The sequence below is a fragment of the Dendrobates tinctorius genome, unplaced genomic scaffold (assembly GCF_039654945.1).
Source record: "Dendrobates tinctorius isolate UK_male_01 unplaced genomic scaffold, ASM3965494v1 ptg000017l, whole genome shotgun sequence".
Classification (NCBI taxonomy): domain Eukaryota; kingdom Metazoa; phylum Chordata; class Amphibia; order Anura; family Dendrobatidae; genus Dendrobates; species Dendrobates tinctorius.
In genome coordinates, this window is record NW_027361685.1 from 6,546,631 (window position 1) to 6,569,378 (window position 22,748).

The 22,748-nt window shown below is 45.0% G+C and overlaps 1 protein-coding gene across 2 annotated transcripts in view; it reads right to left on the reverse strand.

The window, feature by feature from the left end:
• Positions 1-3,232: 3,232 nt before the first annotated feature.
• LOC141082268 (oocyte zinc finger protein XlCOF8.4-like) overlaps positions 3,233-22,748 on the reverse strand; it is a 112,418-nt gene continuing 92,902 nt past the window's right edge. For both annotated transcript variants that reach the window (XM_073566209.1, XM_073566208.1), the window contains exon 7: positions 3,233-4,128. In XM_073566209.1, the coding sequence (XP_073422310.1) occupies positions 3,359-4,128 (770 nt within the window). In that variant the 3' untranslated portion in view covers positions 3,233-3,358. The remainder of the gene's footprint in view (positions 4,129-22,748) is intronic.

Sequence of the window (22,748 nt, forward strand, 5' to 3'; positions counted from 1 at the left end):
CCTGCTGTCTCCTGGCCGCATCTGCTTCTGGGGCCGCGCATTAACTGGGGTGAACCCTGACGTCACCACACGAACGCCACTGACACTGGCTGAAAATTTCCGAGCAGTGGAGTGAATAAGCCGGAAGTTAATGAGCGGCCCCGGAAGTAGATGCAGCCGGGAGACAAGGCGGGAGGACGCGTCACTGGACTAGTAAGTATAATTATAATGTTTATTATTAATTTTATGCTTTTACAGCCCCCCCACCCCATATCTGTAAAGTCCAAGCTCTGGGTTTGGACGCAAGTTCGCGTCATCTCCGGCCCCGAGCTTGAACTTTACAAAAAATCTCGGGCGAACCCAGCGATCCCGATCATCGGGGGGGGGGGGGGGGGGTTCGCCCATCACTACTGGTCACAATTAGAAACTAAATGGATCTGGCAATTACCTTATATCCCAATGGTGTAAATGAAGTTCTCAGCATCTCCCCTTTCCTATAGGGGGTTTGGTAGAATTTGTTCTCTACACTCTTTTTTAAATAAAAGTTTTATCTGATTTCCATGTGTCTTATTTGTTTTTCATTTCCCTTTTATTTAAAAGGTTTCCTCATAAAACAACAGTCACAAGATAGCCTATCTGCACTTTACTCTCCTATGGTGAAGATCCTCTAGACATCCGGTGTCACGATATCACCGCTGCCACCAATATGTCACGATCCCACTGCTGACACCGATATGTCACGGACGGGGGAATGCGACGCACTGTCGACACATGGCTATCACAGGCACAGTGGGGGCTTATCTTAGTTAACCCACCACTGGCACCATGTGACAAAAATACAGCAAGCTAGTCTTGCCCTAACAATTTATCGCAGGGGGGTTATTTTGGATGCCCCAACACTGCTAACAACCTTCCAAGAACTGCGGGGATTTATGTATATCCCACTTTCTCAGTTCCACTTTGGAACTTGCAGCTCTCCGGCGCCCCCCTTATTCTCAGGTCAGTCAGGGAACTACACCTAGGATAATTAGTCGCCGGACTGGCTGCTTGTTGTGCACAGGCGATTAGACTGCTGCAGTAAGGGGATTATCAGTGCTCTGGCCTCAGTCACCCAATCAGCATATAAGACCCTTGCGTACTGCCAGCTAGCCCAACCAACCAAACACACCACGCCACCACCAGCCCCTGGTTTCTCTGCTTAAGTTATAGACTTAATAGAGGGGTTCGAAGCCAACCCAATTCGGTAGCATAATTATCTAAAGGCACGTGTTCGTTTCTTAGAGCATGAAGACAGACTGATAATTTTATGATTTATTCCCCAAAGGCGGGCAGTGATTACATAGATAAAAAGTTGTTACAAAGTTGAAACATTAGATATGTACATTGCAAATATAAAATAACAGGGATGAAAAGCAGAAATTAAAACTTACAGTTGCTCAATTATCTTTAGGCAAATCATGTGGCTGGGAGATGGGCAGGCAGCCAGCCAGACATCTCCCAACATCTGGTGGGTCCTTTCAGCATGAAAACTCCAGCTTAACTGACTGGTTTGTTTACTGGCATGCCTTATGGCGTCTGCTGTGTGACATCACAGAAGGGGTTGCTGGAGACGTTTGGCCCCCCTTTCTCTAAGTTACAATCTAACTGTAAAATTTATACTAACTATATCTCGATGAGGCAAGCTCACATAAACACGCAGATGGCATCGTTTTTCCCCATTTATCGAATACAATAAAACAAAACCAAACATGCAGTAGTTAGGACACAACATTTGGGAGTAATCCATATCTCCGTTTATGAGAGTGCTAGAACTTCGCAAGAGCCACCGTAGCGAAGCCGGGTCCGCGCAGATCACAGAAATGTCTGTTTCATTTTTCTGTTGCGACCGGAGCCTGCGCTAGGCTTATTTTAATATCTCTCATTCATAAGCTTGCCCCGTATGGTTTAAACAAAGACTTCCTTTCCTGGCTGTGCAGGGAGGGGGGAAGAGAGAGAGAGACAGCTGCTTGCAACAGGAAATGTCTGGTGTCCTATTACTAATGCAGACACAGAGCTGTAAGTGAGTAAGGGGGGTTTTCAGCTGACAGGTAGATTTTCTCATCAGTAGAGTAGCAATGGGAGATACTAGAATGTTCCGTAAAATCATATCTACTTAGCATTACATCCGGACAGTCAGGAACATTGGATACCATCTGTGTCTACCCACTATTCTAACAATGAACGGTCTCTCCACATTCATTTACTCCTCTATACGGTTATTACTGGGAATGACACTATGATGACTTTTCTTCTGGGAGACACAGATCACATGTGACTGATATTGCAGTGTGAATATAAACTTATATTTTTTCTGTATTTTTCTGACCTTACATTGTGGGTTATGAGGTGTTTTGGGCTTGTTTTTTTGTATCCTTTATTTTTAACTTTCCAGTTGGTTAATTGGGATTCCAATATAAGCCCATATATCCTGGGAAGTGTCAGGTTCTGGGATTTAATTATATTTTTTAATAACAATTTCATTCACGATTATTCACTTAACTTATTGTTCATTACATTTTCTCAAAATAACATATTTCTCTTTTTTTACACATCCTAATACTGATTTATTTATATTTCAAAGAAAACATTTCTATGAGTGTATACACTTCACAACAAACACTTTTCCATATATTTTATTATCCATCACTGTTTCTTAAGCTGCTTTTATCGTTATAACTTTACCATATCACTTTTTATTCTCTTTTCTTATCCGTTGCACTTTCACTGGCCACTTGGTGGTGTCACATTTGGCTCTTTTCACATGCATTGTTTTGTTTCCTGACACCACTCACTGTCACCCCTAGATTGTTTCCTATAGAATTATAGATCCGTGTCCCTCGTGATGTAAAAACTGTATGAAGTATATAGTTTGAAGTCTGGGATCTGCATATATGTGGCTAGTTTTGTTTCGGATAACATGATACATGATTTTAGTTTTTTTTGTCTAGTCTCGCTTGAATATAGATCAATATTAATTAGTCTCCTGATGACGCCTTTGGTGAGGACGATGAAACCCGTAGAAATGAAAGGCTTGGAGAGTGAGTGTGTATACATCACCTCACCCTATATACTGAGATGTGGGGTACATGTTTTTTCTATTAGTCACCTACTGACTAACCTTCAGGGGGTGAATTATGGGTATAGTTTTACATTTGGAATTAATAAGGTTTATATTTATCCTTTTGTCAGCAAACATGAGGAATGACAAGAGACAACCCATTTAAGAAGATTTAATTTTGGTTAAAACTATTCCAACATTATGAACATAAAAAGTCTTCTCCCCTTTGTTATGTCTCTGATGTTTATTAACAGTTGATTTCCAAGTAAAATATTTCCCACATTAAGAAAATAAAAAAGGCTTCTCATCTGTGTGACTGCTCTGATGGCGATGAAGAAGCGCTTTCTGGTTAAAATGTTTCCCACATTCTGAACATGAAAATGGCTTCTCCCCTGTGTGAGTTCTCTGGTGCTTAACAAAATTTGATTTATTGTTAAAGCATTTCCCACATTCTGAACATGAAAAAGGCTTCTCTCCTGTGTGAGTTATTTGGTGGATAACAAAATGTGATTTATGTACAAAACATTTCCCACATTCTGAACATGAATATAGTTTCTCCCCTGTGTGAGTTCTCTGGTGCTTAACACAATGTGATTTATTGTTAAAACATTTCCCACATTCTGAACATGAAAAAGCCTTCTCCCCTGTGTGAGTTCTCTTGTGGGTAACCAATTGTGATTTCTGTGCAAAAGATTTCCCACATTCTGAACAGGAAAAAGGCTTCTCCACTGTGTGAGTTCTCTGGTGCTTAACATAATCTGATTTCTTGTTAAAACATTTCCCACATTCTGAACATGAAAATGTCTTCTTTCCTTTAGGAGCAGTTTGTTTTTTAATGCCTCTTTTGTGACTTTGATTTTCCTTAATAGTCAGTAATGAATCAGAAGATGGGACCTGTTTCATAGGATCAGATGACAGATCTTTGCTGTGAATGGATGATGATATATCTGGAGTAATAGCAATCACTTCAGTTGTATCTTGTAGGATCTCAAGATCATCAGATTTAAAAATTGAAGATGTCAGCTGTCCCTCTGATCTCCTGCTACAGTCATCTGCGAAGATAAAAAAAAAAAAAAAAATTTAATAAAATATTAAGTTTTATATTTTTGAACATTTCTACTTAAACTGTACATAAAAATGGCAACCTATGTAAAAAACTTTAATTATTTACCAAGACAATGACAGTTCACAGTCTAATAGAAAACCTTGTTGGATGAACCAGCAGTGTGTGGTGTTCAACTGTTTGTTCATTCTGCCTCCCAAATATCAAATAAAAAGAAACCAATCAATGTTATGTAGGTGAAAATAATACCAATTCTCATCTCACAAAAAACAAGTCCCCACTCAGGTCCATCATCTGTAAACACTATTAGTGGCTCAAAGGCTGTTGAAAAGCAACAAGGTTTCCATAAACCAATCCAGTTATATCCGCTTTCACTTCGGAGTCTTGCAATGTGCGCAAACAACATTTAGGATTAGAGTTGAGCGAAACGGGTCGAAAAATTTCAAAAGTCGCCGACTTTGGGCAAAGTCGGGTTTCATGAAACGAAACCCGACCCTAGGATGAGGTCGGCCACGAGGTCGGCGACTTGCGTGCCAAAGTCGCGTTTCAAAAGTTTGTTTTGCGCTCTTTTTCAGCCAATCAGGATCCACGGACACTGTGGGCAACGTGATGACCTAGGCACGGGTCACCACCATCTTTCAGAAGGGCATGCAAGTGATTGGCTTGCTTTGGTGGGCGTCACAGGGGGTATAAAAGGGCGTGCACGCCGACCGCCATCTTACTTCTGCCGATCTCAGTATAGGGAGAGGTTGCTGCTGATTCTGTAGGGAGAGTGTTAGGCAGGGAAGAAAAAAAAACTGCTTCTGCTGCTAGCGATTGTGCCTGTACAACACACCAGTCACTGTGTGTGCAGTGCAAGGGGAGGCTATATTGTGGTGTATCAGTGGTGTTGGTTGTTGGGCTGCCTTCTAAGGCTTCCTGACAGCTGGCGTTGCTGTTTACCCACTGCTCTGCAAACTGCTTTTTTAAAAGCAATCCCAATTTTTTTTTTTGTCCTGCTGAGGTACTGAGCTGCAAACTGCTTTTTTAAAAGCAATCCCAATTTGTTTTTTTTTGTCCTGCTGAGGTACTGAGCGTGCATTTTTTCACACCATACAGCGGTGTACGCTCCTCACACAGTACCGTGTAACGGCTGTTATCACAGCCACAGTGAAGCTATCTGTGTCACTCTGTGAGAATAAGTCGAGGACATGTTCCGTTCTTACAGACCTGTACTCTAGGGAGATTCCTACTCTGCCCAATTCTACATACACCTTGTAGTTTGTGATACACTAGCCAATTTCTGCCTGTGACATAGCACTCAGATATTCAGTGGGCCTCACACAATCCAAAAGTGTCCAATGTCTGCAGAAATTCAAAATCTCACTTATCCTCTAGTCACTTTGGTCACAGCTGTGCCATCGAGCCTGTGACATAGCGCTCAGATATTCAGTGGGCCTCACACAATCCAAAAGTGTCCAGTGTCCACAAGTGTCTGCAGAAATTCAAAATCTCACTTATCCTCTAGTCACTTTGGTCACAGCTGTGCCATCGAGCCTGTCACATAGCGCTCAGATATTCAGTGGGCCTCACACAATCCAAAAGTGTCCAGTGTCCACAAGTGTCTGCAGAAATTCAAAATCTCACTTATCCTCTAGTCACTTTGGTCACAGCTGTGCCATCGAGCCTGTGACATAGCGCTCAGATATTCAGTGGGCCTCACACAATCCAAAAGTGTCCAGTGTCCACAAGTGTCTGCAGAAATTCAAAATCTCACTTATCCTCTAGTCACTTTGGTCACAGCTGTGCCATCGAGCCTGTCACATAGCGCTCAGATATTCAGTGGGCCTCACACAATCCAAAAGTGTCCAGTGTCCACAAGTGTCTGCAGAAATTCAAAATCTCACTTATCCTCTAGTCACTTTGGTCACAGCTGTGCCATCGAGCCTGTGACATAGCGCTCAGATATTCAGTGGGCCTCACACAATCCAAAAGTGTCCAGTGTCCACAAGTGTCTGCAGAAATTCAAAATCTCACTTATCCTCTAGTCACTTTGGTCACAGCTGTGCCATCGAGCCTGTGACATAGCACTCAGATATTCAGTGGGCCTCACACAATCCAAAAGTGTCCAGTGTCAACAAGTGTCTGCAGAAATTCAAAATCTCATTTATCCTCTGGTCATTTGGTCACAGCTGTGCCATCGAGCCTGTCACATAGCGCTCAGATATTCAGTGGGCCTCACACAATCCAAAAGTGTCCAGTGTCCACAAGTGTCTGCAGAAATTCAAAATCTCACTTATCCTCTAGTCACTTTGGTCACAGCTGTGCCATCGAGCCTGTGACATAGCGCTCAGATATTCAGTGGGCCTCACACAATCCAAAAGTGTCCAGTGTCCACAAGTGTCTGCAGAAATTCAAAATCTCACTTATCCTCTAGTCACTTTGGTCACAGCTGTGCCATCGAGCCTGTGACATAGCACTCAGATATTCAGTGGGCCTCACACAATCCAAAAGTGTCCAGTGTCAACAAGTGTCTGCAGAAATTCAAAATCTCACTTATCCTCTGGTCATTTGGTCACAGCTGTGCCATCGAGCCTGTCACATAGCGCTCAGATATTCAGTGGGCCTCACACAATCCAAAAGTGTCCAGTGTCCACAAGTGTCTGCAGAAATTCAAAATCTCACTTATCCTCTAGTCACTTTGGTTACAGCTGTGCCATCGAGCCTGTGACATAGCGCTCAGATATTCAGTGGGCCTCACACAATCCAAAAGTGTCCAGTGTCCACAAGTGTCTGCAGAAATTCAAAATCTCACTTATCCTCTAGTCACTTTGGTCACAGCTGTGCCATCGAGCCTGTCACATAGCGCTCAGATATTCAGTGGGCCTCACACAATCCAAAAGTGTCCAGTGGACCACAAGTGTCTGCAGAAATTCAAAATCTCACTTATCCTCTAGTCACTTTGGTCACAGCTGTGCCATCGAGCCTGTCACATAGGGCTCAGATATTCAGTGGGCCTCACACAATCCAAAAGTGTCCAGTGTCCACAAGTGTCTGCAGAAATTCAAAATCTCACTTATCCTCTAGTCACTTTGGTCACAGCTGTGCCATCGAGCCTGTCACATAGCGCTCAGATATTCAGTGGGCCTCACACAATCCAAAAGTGTCCAGTGTCCACAAGTGTCTGCAGAAATTCAAAATCTCACTTATCCTCTAGTCACTTTGGTCACAGCTGTGCCATCGAGCCTGTCACATAGCGCTCAGATATTCAGTGGGCCTCACACAATCCAAAAGTGTCCAGTGTCCACAAGTGTCTGCAGAAATTCAAAATCTCACTTATCCTCTAGTCACTTTGGTCACAGCTGTGCCATCGAGCCTGTCACATAGCGCTCAGATATTCAGTGGGCCTCACACAATCCAAAAGTGTCCAGTGTCCACAAGTGTCTGCAGAAATTCAAAATCTCACTTATCCTCTAGTCACTTTGGTCACAGCTGTGCCATCGAGCCTGTCACATAGCGCTCAGATATTCAGTGGGCCTCACACAATCCAAAAGTGTCCAGTGTCCACAAGTGTCTGCAGAAATTCAAAATCTCACTTATTTTCTAGTCACTTTGGTCACAGCTGTGCCATCGAGCCTGTCACATAGCGCTCAGATATTCAGTGGGCCTCACACAATCCAAAAGTGTCCAGTGTCCACAAGTGTCTGCAGAAATTCAAAATCTCACTTATCCTCTAGTCACTTTGGTCACAGCTGTGCCATCGAGCCTGTCACATAGCGCTCAGATATTCAGTGGGCCTCACACAATCCAAAAGTGTCCAGTGTCCACTAGTGTGAGCAGAAATTCAAAATCTCCCCTGTCCTATAGACACCTTGTACCTTGTTTTACATTACTATATAGTTTGTTGGATTTTGTCTACATTTTTACCAAAAATGAGGAAGGCTGGTGGAAGAGGCCGTGGAATTGGGCGGGGGTTGGCAGCTGGTAATGATGGTGTTGGTGGTGGATCTGATGGTAGTGGCAAGAGCAAAATAGGACCAAATGCAGGTGTTGAGCCTGCGTCATTGTCTGGCTCCATAAGGCTTCGAAGGCTTAGTTTTCTAGGAGTTGGCAAACCGCTTTTAAAGCCAGAGCATCAGGAAAAAGTTTTGTCTTACATTGCTGACTCAGCCTCCAGCTCTATCGCCTCCTCTTCTTCAGTTGTAAAAAGTAAAAGCACTGAGTCGTCATTGGAGGCTCATGTTCATGAAACACACCTTTCCTTGTGTCCTTCACCCCAACCAAGATTGAAGGATGACGCAGGCCATACTACTGATTACTCCATGGAGCTGTTTTCACATACCATGCCTGGATTATCAAGTCAAATGGTGAATTACCCAGGCCAAGATGAATCTGACATGGAGTGCACTGATGCACAGCCGCTGATGGATGATTCTGCTGGTACATTCACTCAGAGCACTACATTGTCCTCGCAGTGTACAGAGCCAGATTCTGACCCTGATGAGACTCAGGTGCCCCTTCCCGCACACTATACCACCATACACGGTGACACAGAGGAAGGTGCACATGACATTGAAAAGGAGGTGATAGATGACCCAGTTGTTGACCCAGATTGGCATCCATTGGGGGAAGAGGGTGCTGCTTCCAATAGCTCAGATGAGGAGCATCCACAGCAGACATCGACATCGCAACAGCTGTTATCTGGCAGGCCCGGAGCACTCCAAAGACAGGTTCCAAAAATCAAGAGTTGCTGGACAGCTTGTCCAGAGGGTCAAAAGATCACAGCGTGCTAGGCCGCAAAATGTCTGCCAAAGTAGGAAGAGTGCAGTGTGGCACTTTTTTGAACAAAATCCTCATGATCAGGCCAAGGTTATCTGTAAGAAGTGCGCAAAGACCTTTAGCCGAGGGAAAAATCTGAAAAATTTGAATACCAGTTGCATGCTTAGACATTTAACCAGCATGCACTTGCAAGCGTGGACACAACACCAAACCTCAAGTGCCACATGTGCAACTGATCACAACGAAGGTAGTCAGCAACGCTACATTGTTTCCCCCACTGTAAGCCCACCGGTTAGCACAGCAGCAAATGTTGAGGTGTCGTTGCAAGGCCACAGCAGTCAGGGAATCCCACTGTTATATCAACGAAAGACTGATTCTAGGCCATCAGAAAGAACACCAACTCCATCACCATCATCAACCCTCTCTCAGTCCGCCCTGTCCACCGCTACTTCCACCATATGCAGCTCTCAAGTCCAGCTCACCCTCCCAGACACTATGAATAGGTCAAGAAAGTACTCAGTCTCTCATCCACGTACACTGGGTTTGAACGCCCACATTGCCAAACTAATCTCGTTTGAGATGATGCCCTTTCGGTTGGTGGAAAGCGCAGCTTTCCGCGAACTCATGGCCTATGCAGTACCACGCTATGACCTACCCAGTCGCCACTTCTTCTCTCGCAAAGCCATCCCAGCCCTCCATCATGTGAAAGACCGCATTGTCCATGCACTCAGTCAGTGAGCGGAAAGGAGCACCTCACAACTGATGCATGGTCCAGTCGGCATGGCCAGGGCCGTTACGTGTCCATCACTGCGCACTGGGTTAATGTGGTGGATGCAGGGTCCACAGGGGACAGCGGTGGTGGGACAGTGCTGCCTAGCCCACGGTATAGGAAACAGTTGGCTGTAGGCGTTCGACCCTCCTCCTCCAGAAGCGAAAACTCGTCCAGAGCGCAGTCGTACGAGCACTCCATCTGCAGCTGCCACTGTTGCACACGAGGTGTCCCCCTATCGAGCAGCTAGTGGAAAGCGTCAGCAGGCTGTGTTGCAGATGATGTGTTTGGGCGACAGACACACCGCCGAGGTGCTGGCCGAGTACTTTCAGCGACAAACTGAGTCATGGCTGGGCAGTGTACATCTTGAGGCAGGCAAGGTAGTTAGTGATAACGGCCGTAATTTTGTGGCAGCCATAGCCCTTTCAAAACTCAGCCACATACCTTGCTTGGCTCACACCTTGAACCTGGTGGTGCAGTGCTTCCTCAAAAATTATCCGGAGTTAACAGCCCTGCTCCAGAAGGTGCGAAGACTGTGCGCGCACATCCGCCGGTCGCCTGTACACTCCGTTCGTATGCAGAAGCTGCAGCGATTGCTCCACCTTCCCAACCAACGCCTCATTATCGACATTGCAACAAGGTGGAACTCCACCCTGCACATGGTGGAGCGGCTGTGCGAGCAGAGGCAGGCCATAATGCATTTGTGGGAGGATACACGGCCAGGCACTTTGAGAGCAGACATGGAGTTGACAGGTGTGCAGTGGTCGAAGCTGAAAGACCTCTGTAAAGTCCTTCAGTGTTTTGAGGAATGCACACGGCTGGTAAGCGCAGACGACGCCATCCTAAGCATGAGCATCCCACTTATGCGTCTGCTCATGCAAACTTTGACGCACCTTAAGGAGCAGGCTTCTGCAGACAATGTTGATGAGGAGGAAGAGGAGGGAATCCTTGATGACATTCAGCCATTGTCTGCTCAGGGACCTCTCCTGGACGAGGTGGAGGAAGAAGAGGAGGAGGATGATGGGGATGATTACTTAGGGGAGGAGGATGCATCTCGTGGGGCAAGTGAAAATGTTGGCGTGGCAAGGTCTGGTACAGGGTTTGTGCATGACTGGAGGGATGTGGATTTGCCAGAAAGTGCTCCTCCAACCAGCACTCGCAGTGCATCATTGACACCGGGAACATTGGCCCACATGTCAGATTATGCCTTGCAGATCCTAAAAAGGGACCCCCGCATTGCCAAAATGATGAACGATGACGACTACTGGTTGGCCAGCATCCTGGATCCACGCTATAAAGGCAAATTACAAAACATCATGCCACAGGAGAACCTTGACCTAATATTGGCTAATAAACAAGCAACTCTGGTAAATCGGTTGCTTGAGGCATTCCCAGCACACAGCAGCGGTGATGGTTCTCACACGAGCCGTACGGGCCGGGGTCAGCTTGGCAGAGGTGTTCGTGGTGCACACAGCAGAAGTGGCGTTGGAGACAGGGGTTTCATGACAATGTTGTGGACTGATTTTTCAAGTACCGCTCACACAACTGGTAATACTGCATCGATGGAAAGTGACAGGAGACAGCAGTTGTCAACTATGGTTACAAACTACTTTTCCTCCCATATCGATGTTCTCCCACACAGGTCATTCCCCTTTGACTATTGGGCTGCTAAACTGGACACCTGGCCTGAATTGGCACAATATGCCTTACAGGAGCTCGCTTGCCCAGCTGCAAGTGTGCTATCGGAAAGAGTCTTCAGTGCAGCTGGATCAATCCTGACAGAAAAAAGGACCCGTCTGTCAACCCAAAATGTGGATGATCTAACCTTCATTAAAATGAACCACGCATGGGTTTCCAAGGATTTTGTCCCACCTTCCCCTGATGACACATAGGGTGACAGAAAAATGGCTTGCTTTGGTCCACCTATTCCTGGGTCTTGACCTATTTCACCTTTTGCATCAGCTGAATGTCCAACATCAACATATGCCACTTTCTAAAACTCCCTAACTGTGCTGCCTCCCCCCCATGGCCGGGGTCACCACCTAGCGCACGACACCGTGCGAGTGCCGTTGCCCTGGACAGGTGGGTAGGCCGAATCTTGGGCGCGGGCACTGGCACAGGGTCCCTCATAGTGCAATCAAGTGTCTCTGACGGTGGTGGTGCACACCCGCCGTCAGACACACCGCCGTACTATGAGGGGCCCAGTGCCAGTACCGACGCCCACGAGTGGGCCCCCCTTGCTTGGGCGGGGCCCCAGCATTTGCAATCTTTACCTCTCCCTGCTCCTCCGCTGTGTAGTCTGGGCCGTCAAATCCATACTGGGCCTGACACCGTTTGAGCCTGCCTCCTGATGTATAGACATATTTTGAATGTGTACGCTATCCATACATGTTATCTGGGGATACGGTACCCTTTCTCACCTTTGTGCAATCACGTGCAATCCATACTGGGCCTAACACCGTCTGAGCCTGCCTCATGATGTATAGACATATATTTTGAATGTGTACGCTATCCATACATGTTATCTGGGTATACGGTACCCTTTCTCACCTTTGTGCAATCAAGTGCAATCCATACTGGGCCTAACACCGTCTGAGCCTGCCTCCTAATGTATAGACATATATTTTGAATGTGTATGCTATCCATACATGTTATCTGGGGATACGGTACCCTTTCTCACCTTTGTGCAATCCATACTGGGCCTAACACCGTCTGAGCCTGCCTCATGATGTATAGACATATATTTTGAATGTGTACGCTATCCATACATGTTATCTGAGGATACGGTACCCTTTCTAACCTTTGTGCAATCACGTGCAATCCATACTGGGCCTAACACCGTCTGAGCCTGCCTCCTGATGTATAGACATATATTTTGAATGTGTACGCTATCCATATATGTTATCTGGGGATACGGTACCCTTTCTCACCTTTGTGCAATCACGTGCAATCCATACTGGGCCTAACACCGTCTGAGCCTGCCTCCTGATGTATAGACATATATTTTGAATGTGTACGCTATCCATACATGTTATCTGAGGATACGGAACCCTTTTTCACCTTTGTGCAATCACGTGCAATCCATACTGGGCCTGACACCGTCTGAGCCTGCCTCCTGATGTATAGACATATATTTTGAATGTGTATGCTATCCATACATGTTATCTGGGGATACGGTACCCTTTCTCACCTTTGTGCAATCACGTGCAATAAATACTGGGCCTAACACCGTCTGAGCCTGCCTCCTGATGTATAGACATATATTTTGAATGTGTACGCTATCCATACATGTTATCTGGGGATACAGTACCCTTTCTCACCTTTGTGCAATCACGTGCAATCCATACTGGGCCTAACACCGTCTGAGCCTGCCTCCTGATGTATATACATATATTTTGAATGTGTACGCTATCCATACATGTTATCTGGGGATACGGTACCCTTTCTCACCTTTGTGCAATCACGTGCAATCCATACTGGGCCTAACACCGTCTGAGCCTGCCTCCTGATGTATAGACATATATTTTGAATGTGTACGCTATCCATACATGTTATCCGGGGATATGGTACCCTTTCTAACCTTTGTGCAATCACATGCAATCCATACTGGGCGTGAGAACGGCTGGCGAGCTGTTAAGCAAGCTACAGCACCTGTGGTTTGCACACGTAAGTTTTTCATTTTTTCAGGAATGACGGTTAGGCCTAATTCCGGAACTGCAGTTGACCTGCACTTACTGGGAAATCATTGTTCGCGGGTAATAATTGTAATCACAGATCCCCATCACTAACGTTGTTCAGCGGGTTATCTGCACCTGTAAGCGACAAACGCTGGCCTTTTCAGTGTAGCGCACATGCAGCCACGGACATGTAAGGGCATGACACACCAGTTATTGGCCAATCTCATGTGCCAGAGCCTCACGTGTCCCTCTAGTAAGCCGGACTTGGACCGCGGGGCATGACGGAGTCTCGTTCGTTAACGGAATTAAGCTTGCAATGTGTGCATCTGTTCTGTAGCTGGCATGGTTGAGGTTTCCCAGGTGGAGTCGAATTTAACTGTAGGCTCCACTCCTGGTGGTGCCCTTCTGGACATTCCTTTAAGGTTCAGCTTTGCAACCATACTGCCCACGTAAAACAAACACTTTGCCTTCATGAACGCTGTTTGGAGGGTCATGACTCGTGGGAATAACGCCGCCCAATCAGTTAACCTGCTAGAGAGATCGTTCGTTGCTCCCAAGCATGACATCACACTCCCTAGGAAGAAGGTAATGCCACTGTGGCGACCGTACTCCTGGGGGCGACACAAGTGCACTGATGCCCAGCCACTGCTCGATGAATCTGCTGGTACATTGACCCAGACCACTACATTCCCCTCGCACGCTACACGGCCTGAATCTGACCCTGATGAAACTCAGGTTACCCTTCCCATATACAGTTCCATCTTACACGGTGACAAAGAGGAAGCTGAAGATGAAAGTGCAGGTTCGGCCCACCCGCCATCAGACACACCACCGTACTATCGGGCTCTGTGCCAGTGCCGTCGCCAACGAGTGGGCCCCCCCTGCTTGCTCAGGATCACAGCACTTGCAAAGTTGAAATACTGTGCAGTGAGATGGAAGATGGGGATGACGAGGAGTCCAGACAAGTACAGGGATTCCCTAGCGAGGAGACTTATTTGATTGTTTTCAATGTTGGGACAGCAATTTTTGGGGAGCACTATACTCTGGAGAATGATAGATGGGGCCCACCATACACTGGAACATTCCAAAGGTGGACATCAGACACTGGAGCAGCATTTACAGGGCCCATTATACACTAGAGCATTAGAAATGGGGCCCATTATGTTTGGAGCATTATTTGGGCCCATAAGACAGTGGAGCTTCATCCATGGGGACCAACATATACTGTAGCATTATGTGGAGCTCATCATATACTGTTTCAAACATTATATGGGACCAATGATTCTGTATGGAGAAATAGATGGGCCTCGTCATGAGATGTAAAAAGTGAAGTATTTTTCATTGTACTATATACCGCTATTTCTCTGCCGTATCGGAGCATGATGAGTTGTGGTATGTGTTAAAGGGGCGCTCTTTTGCCCAGGGCACATTAAAACCTGGAGCCAGCCCTCCCCCCCAACAGTTTGTAGCCAAATAACCCCCATTTTTCAGTGCATAACTTGTATTATGAAGTTAATTAAGGTTGACAAGCTTAAGTAAGAAGAATTGATGCTTTTGGCATTCAAATGGGCACTGTTGGTGTGTTTCCTGTACTCCTCTCACTGCCGACTTTTATTCCCCATTGACTTACATTGGGTTTCGTGTTTCGGGACGACCCCGACTTTTCCCTATCATCGGACGATCTTGCTCGACCCGACTTTTGGAAAAGTCGGGTTTCACGAAACGAAACGCGACCCTAAAAAACCAAAAGTCGCTCACCTCTATTTAGGATCCCTGTATTTAGTAATATTATAGTGAGAAGAATCCACTTAATTTGCGGTGTGTGTCTCCTGGAGCACAATCTGGGCACTATGTGGTGGGTAATAAAATGGAAAATGTGTAATTTTCACTCTCCAACATCCACTGCGTGTTAATTTGCAGAAAGTGGCTGTGGAGTCAAAATATTCACTCCTCCTAAGGATTATAACCCTCAGTGAATTAATTTATAAAATAGAATCACTTTATGGGGATTTCGATTGTTCTGGTTTTCTGTCATTTAGTTATGTTAGGTCTAGTGTTGAGCATTCCGATACTGCAAATATCGGGTATCGGCTGATATTCGCTTTATCGGAGTTCCGATATTTTTACACTATCGAATACCGGAATCGGAAGTTCCCATAATACATGAGCCAGTTGTGTTAGCCATGTTAACTAATGGCATGGCTGTGATTGACTGCTGAAATTATGTCATCATGATGCGCGGTTTGTGCGGGCCTGCCGGGGGTCTGTGCGGGCCTGCCGGGGGTTGTGTGTGTGTGCAGGCATCATCCGATGGGACTGCAAGTCCCATCGGGCTATGCCTGCTACAATGACAGTGATTGACACATTAGCCAATGATGAGACAGTAGTAGTCCCATCATCCGGCTAATGTGTTGAATGTAAAAAAAAAAAAAAAAACTATACATACTACATACATACAACATGCATACATACTACATTCATACATACTATATATACTACATTCATACAACATACATACTTTCTACATATATACTACATTCATACAACATACATACATACTACATATATACACAACATTCATACAACATACATACTACATTCATACAATATACTACATATATACTACATTCATACATACTACATATATACACACAACATTCATACAACATACATACATACTACATTCATACAACATACATACTACATATATACTACATTCATACAACCATACATACTACATTCATACAACATACATACTACATAATACATACTTACTACATATATACTTCATTCATACAACATACAATACATACATATAGACATACAGTACATATAACATAGAGTACATACTCACCATCACTTGTCACTTTGATCCCCGAAGCCAGTGTCATCTGTAAAAAATATTAAAATAACAAACAACCAATATACTCTGTGATCCGCAGAAATCCACTAGTGTCCCACGACGATCTCCTGCAGTGCATCACTGAGAGGTTACTATAGTTCACTAGTCTCACTTTATGGCAAAAGCTGCGTGGGAACTTTCTCACACAGCAATGCCAAAAGTGAGACTAGGGACTATTTTTTTTACAGTGGCGGAGGAATGCCTACCTCCCGTCATTGTATTCCTGGAGCCCCTAGAGGGCAGTCGCATCAGCTGATGCTGCTGCTCTCCACGGGAGATCGTCGTGGGACACTCGTGGATTTCTGCGGACCAGGGAGTATATTGGTTGTTTGTTATTTTAATATTTTTTATAGATGACACTGGCTTCGGGGATCAAAGTGACAAGTGATGGTGAGTATGTACTCTGTTATACAGTTCACTGCGCACGGTAGACACAGGAACACTCAGGTCTTTGGAGATGGACTTGTAGCCTTGAGATTGCTCATGCTTCCTCACAATTTGGTTTCTCAAGTCCTCAGACAGTTCTTTGGTCTTCTTTCTTTTCTCCATGCTCAATGTACACACAAGGACACAGGACAGAGGTTGAGTCAACTTTAATCCATGTCAACTGGCTGCAAGTGTGATTTAGTTATTGCCAACACCTGTTAGGTGCCACAGGTAAGTTACAGGTGCTGTTAATTACACAAATTAGAGAAGCATCACATGATTTTTCGAACAGTGCCAATACTTTTGTCCACCCTCTTTTTTATGTTTGGTGTGGAATTATATCCAATTTGGCTTTAGGACAATTCTTTTTGTGTTTTTTCATTTAAGACAAATTAAATGAAGATAATAATATCAAAGAATTTGTGTTTGCAATCATTTTCAGGAAGAAACTGAGTATTATCTGACAGAATTGCAGGGGTGTCAATACTTTTGGCCACAACTGTATGTACTGTATGTCTATGTGAATGTATTGTATGAATGTATTGTATGTAGTATGTATGTTGTATGTATGTAGCATGTTGTATGAATGTAGTATATATGTAGTATGTATGCTTTTTTTTTTTTTTTTTACATTCAACACATTAGCCGGATGATGGGACTACTACTGTCCCATCATTGGCTAATGTGTCAATCACTATCATTGTAGCAGGCATCACCCGATGGGACTTGTAGTCCCATCGGACGATGCCTGCACACACACACAACCGACAGGCCCACACACACAACCTACAGGCCCGCACAGACCCCCGGCCGGCCCGTACAGACCCCCGGCAGGCCTGCACAGACCCCCGGCAGGCCCGTACAGACCCCCTACAGGCCCACACAGACCCCCGGCAGGCCCGCACAGACCTCCGGCAGGCCCGCACAGACCCCGCCTGCACACACACACACACGCACAGCCTCCGCCCACACTCTTCCCCCCTCCCGAACTGGATGTGCAAGGAAAGAAAGGGTTTATTTTCATTCCGATATTTGTGCCCCATTGACTTGCATGGGTTTCCGGTATCTGAATCGGCAATACCCGATATTTTTGGGGTATCGGTACGATCCAATCCGATCCTATATTTCCCGATATCGGAAGGTATCGCTCAACACTAGTTAGGGCTTCTGCATATGGTGTGTCCAATCTCATCTGGGATCTGTTCCTGCTGTCCAGCTGGAGTAATCTGCTCCCTACTTCAGCCAATTGGAAAGTACCACACCTTACTAAAGCGCAAAGCACATGGCCGGAATCTGCCAGATACAGCGCTGTTCTCCTCTGGTTGAGTCCTCTGTGCTCAGCTTGCGGCTTGTGTATTTGTTTCCTGCTGTGACCGTGGCCCGTTTACTGACTACTCTTGTGTCTTCTGATTCTGTATTCTGTCCTTCTGGTTCTAACCCAGCTATCTGACTATTCTTCTTGCCATCTAACAGCACAGAATAGCAGGTAACACCATGGTTCAAGCCTAGGGGTCCCAGTGTAAGTCCAGATTCATGTAATGGTATTAAAGGGCGATGAGCAAGGCAATCCTTGGGATATGGAAAGCAGAGAAGATAGAGCCAAGCATGTTCATGGTGGACTTCTTTTGAGCTGCCAGGTGACCATGAACAGTGCTCCCAATACATTGTGTCTGCAAACTATTCCAGCTAGATCTTCATTCAAATAGCTAAATGGCGCTCCTTCCCTTCTGAACACTGCCATGTGCCCAGACAGTAGTGTACAATCGTATGTAGGGTATAGTGCGAAGCTGGAAAATAATTTGTAAGATCCAGTTGTTTTCTATTATCCTTTGTGAAGAATTTATCACCACATAAAGTGACACACGTCAGATATTAACCCCTTCACCCCCAAGGGTGGTTTGCACGTTCATGACCGGGCCAATTTTTACAATTCTGACCACTGTCCCTTTATGAGGTTATAACTCTGGAACGCTTCAACGGATCTAGGCGATTCTGAGATTGTTTTCTCGTGACATTGTACTTCACTTTAGTGGTAAAAAATTTTCGCTATAACTTGCGTTTATTTATGAAAAAAACAGAAATATGGCAAAAATTTTGAAAATTTTGCAATTTTCAAACTTTGAATTTGTATGCCCTTAAAACAGAGAAATATGTGACACAAAATAGTTACTAAATAACATTTCCCACATGTCTACTTTACACCAGCACAATTTGGGAAACAACATTTTTTTTTGTTAGGAAGTTATAAGGGTTAAAATTTGACAAGCGATTTCTAATTTTTACAACAAAACTTACAAAACCATTTTTTTTAGGGACCACCTCACATTTGAAGTCACTTTGAGGGGTCTATATGGCAGAAAATACCCAAAAGTGACACCATTCTAAAAACTGCACCCCTGAAGCTACTCAAAACTACATTCAAGAAGATTATTAACCCTTCAGGTGCTTCACAGGAGCAGAAGCAACGTGGAAGGAAAAAATGAACATTTAACTTTTTAGTCACAAAAATAATATTTTAGCAACAATTTTTTTATTTTCCCAAGGGTAACAGGAGAAATTGGACCCCAAAAGTTGTTGTCAAATTTATCCTGAGTACGCTGATACCCAATATATGGGGGGGAACCACTGTTTGGGCACAAGGCAGGGCTCAGAAGGGAAGGAGCCCCGTTTGACTTTTTCAACCTAAAATTGGCTGGAATTGAGATCGGACGCCATGTCGCGTTTGACGAGTGTCTGATGTGCCTAAACAGTGGAAACCCCCCACAAGTGACCCCATTTTGGAAACTAGACCCCCTAAGGAACTTATCTAGATGTGTGGTGACCACTTTGAACCCCCAAGGGCTTCACAGAAGTTTATAACACCCAGGCGTGAAAATAAAAAATCATATTTTTTCCACAAACATGATCATTTAGTCCCCAATATTTTGTTTTCCCAAGGGTAACAGGAGAAATTGGACCCCAAAAGTTGTTGTCAAATTTGTCCTGAGTACGCTGATACCCAATATATGGGGGGAACCACTGTTTGGGCACAAGGCAGGGCTCAGAAGGGAAGGAGCCCCGTTTGACTTTTTCAACCTAAAATTGGCTGGAATTGAGATCGGACGCCATGTCGCGTTTGACAAGCGTCTGATGTGCCTAAACAGTGGAAACCCCCCCACAAGTGGCCCCCTTTTGGAAACTAGACCCCCTAAGGAACTTATCTAGATGTGTGGTGACCACTTTGAACCCCCAAGGGCTTCACAGAAGTTTATAACACCCGGGCGTGAAAATAAAAAATCATATTTTTTCCACAAACATGATCATTTAGTCCCCAATATTTTGTTTTCCCAAGGGTAACAGGAGAAATTGGACCCCAAAGGTTCTTGTCAAATTTGTCCTGAGTATGCTGATACCCAATATGTGGGGGGGAACCACTGTTTAGGCACATGGCAGGGCTCACAAGGGAAGGAGCCCCGTTTGACTTTTTCAACCTAAAATTGGCTGGAATTGAGATCGGACGCCATGTCACGTTTGACGAGCATCTGATGTGCCTAAACAGTGGAAACCCCCCACAAGTGACCCCATTTTGGAAACTAGACCACCTAAGGAACTTATCTAGATGTGTGGTGAGCACTTTGAACCCCCAAGGGCTTCACAGAAGTTTATAACACCCGGGCGTGAAAATAAAAAATCATATTTTTTCCACAAACATGATCATTTAGTCCCCAATATTTTGTTTTCCCAAGGGTAACAGGAGAAATTGGACCCCAAAGGTTGTTGTCAAATTTGTCCTGAGTACGCTGATACCCAATATGTGGGGGGGAACCACTGTTTAGGCACATGGCAGGGCTCAGAAGGGAAGGAGCCCCGTTTGACTTTTTCAACCTAAAATTGGCTGGAATTGAGATCGGACGCCATGTCACGTTTGACGAGCGTTTGATGTGCCTAAACAGTGGAAACCCCCCACAAGTGACCCCATTTTGGAAACTAGACCCCCTAAGGAACTTATCTAGATGTGTGGTGAGCACTTTGAACCCCCAAGGGCTTCACAGAAGTTTATAACACCCGGGCGTGAAAATATAAAATCCTGTTTTGTTCCCACATAAATGATCATTTAGTCCCCAATTTTTAAATTTTCCCAAGAGTAACAGGAGAAATTGGACCCCAAAAGTTGTTGTCCAATTTGTCCTGAGTACCCTGATACCCCACATGTGGGAGAAAACTACTGTTTGGGCACACGTCAGGGCTCGAAAGGGAAGTAATGACGTTTTGGAAAGCAGACTTTGATGGAATGGTCTGTGGGCGTCATGTTCCATTTGCAGAGCACTTGATGTTCCTAAACAGTAGAAACCCCCAATAAGTGACCCCATTTTGGAAATTAGACCCCCTAAGGAACTTATCTAGATGTGTGGTGAGCACTTTGAACCCCCAAGTGTTTCACTAAAGATTATAATGCCCAGGCGTGAAAATATAAAATCCTGTTTTGTTCCCACATAAATGATCATTTAGTCCCCAATTTTTAATTTTCCCAAGAGTAACAGGAGAAATTGGACCCCAAAAGTTGTTGTCCAATTTATCCTGAGTACCCTGATACCCCACATGTGGGAGAAAACTACTGTTTGGGCACACGTCAGGGCTCGAAAGGGAAGTAATGACGTTTTGGAAAGCAGACTTTGATGGAATGGTCTGCGGGCGTCATGTTCCATTTGCAGAGCCCTTGATGTTCCTAAACAGTAGAAACCCCCAATAAGTGACCCCATTTTGGAAACTAGACCCCCTAAGGAACTTATCTAGATGTGTGGTGAGCACTTTGAACCCCTAAGTGTTTCACTAAAGATTATAATGCCCAGGCGTGAAAATATAAAATCCTGTTTTGTTCCCACATAAATGATCATTTAGTCCCCAATTTTTAATTTTCCCAAGAGTAACAGGAGAATTTGGACCCCAAAAGTTGTTGTCCAATTTGTCCTGAGTACCCTGATACCCCACATGTGGGAGAAAACTACTGTTTGGGCACACGTCAGGGCTCGAAAGGGAAGTAATGACGTTTTGGAAAGCAGACTTTGATGGAATGGTCTGCGGGCGTCATGTTCCATTTGCAGAGCCCTTGATGTTCCTAAACAGTAGAAACCCCCCATAAGTGACCCCATTTTGGAAACTAGACCCCCTAAGGAACTTATCTAGATGTGTGGTGAGCACTTTGAACCCCCAAGTGTTTCACTAAAGATTATAATGCCCAGGCGTGAAAATATAAAATCCTGTTTTGTTCCCACATAAATGATCATTTAGTCCCCAATTTTTAATTTTCCCAAGAGTAACAGGAGAAATTGGACCCCAAAAGTCGTTGTCCAATTTGTCCTGGGTACTCTGGTACCCCACATGTGGGAAAAAACTGTTTAGGCACACGTTGGGGCTCGAAAGGGAAGTAGTGTTGTTTTGGAATGCAGACTTTGATGGTCTGCTGGCGTCATGTTCCATTTGCAGAGTCCCTGATGTGCCTAAACAGGAAAAAACCCCACATATGACATCATTTTGGATACTAGACCCCCAATGAACAAATCTAGATGTGCCCCCAACTAATCTAATGTAAATTAGTAGTGCATGGAGGTGTGGTACAATTTGAAGCAATCCTTCATGCACAGGCCAGGTTTTTCGGGGCAGGTGTCGCACTGGTAAGTGGTGTCCCTGCGTATTCCTTTTTTGTAACACACTCGACACCTTTTTTGCGGCTTACCTTTTCTTGGGGTTGGCGGGACCACCCCCGGAAAATGCTGACCTGGGACAATACGAGCACCTTCAGTTCCTGAAGTACTGGGGCCCGCTCCTTCCTGAGCGCCAAACATCATGGCCTTAACCACTACCTCCTGGAAATGAAGGTACGCCGTATCGCTGGGGCATGCACATTGTGACAGCAGGAATGCTTTGAGCATTGCCATTTGGACGATGTGCACGGCCAGCTTTTTGTACCACACCTTGGCCTTCCTCAATGCATTGTACGGTTGGAGGAGTTGATCGGAGAGATCAACTCCCCCCATTTTTTTGTTGTACCCCACTACACATGTCGGTTTGAGGACCTGTGTAGAGGTACCCCGTACAGT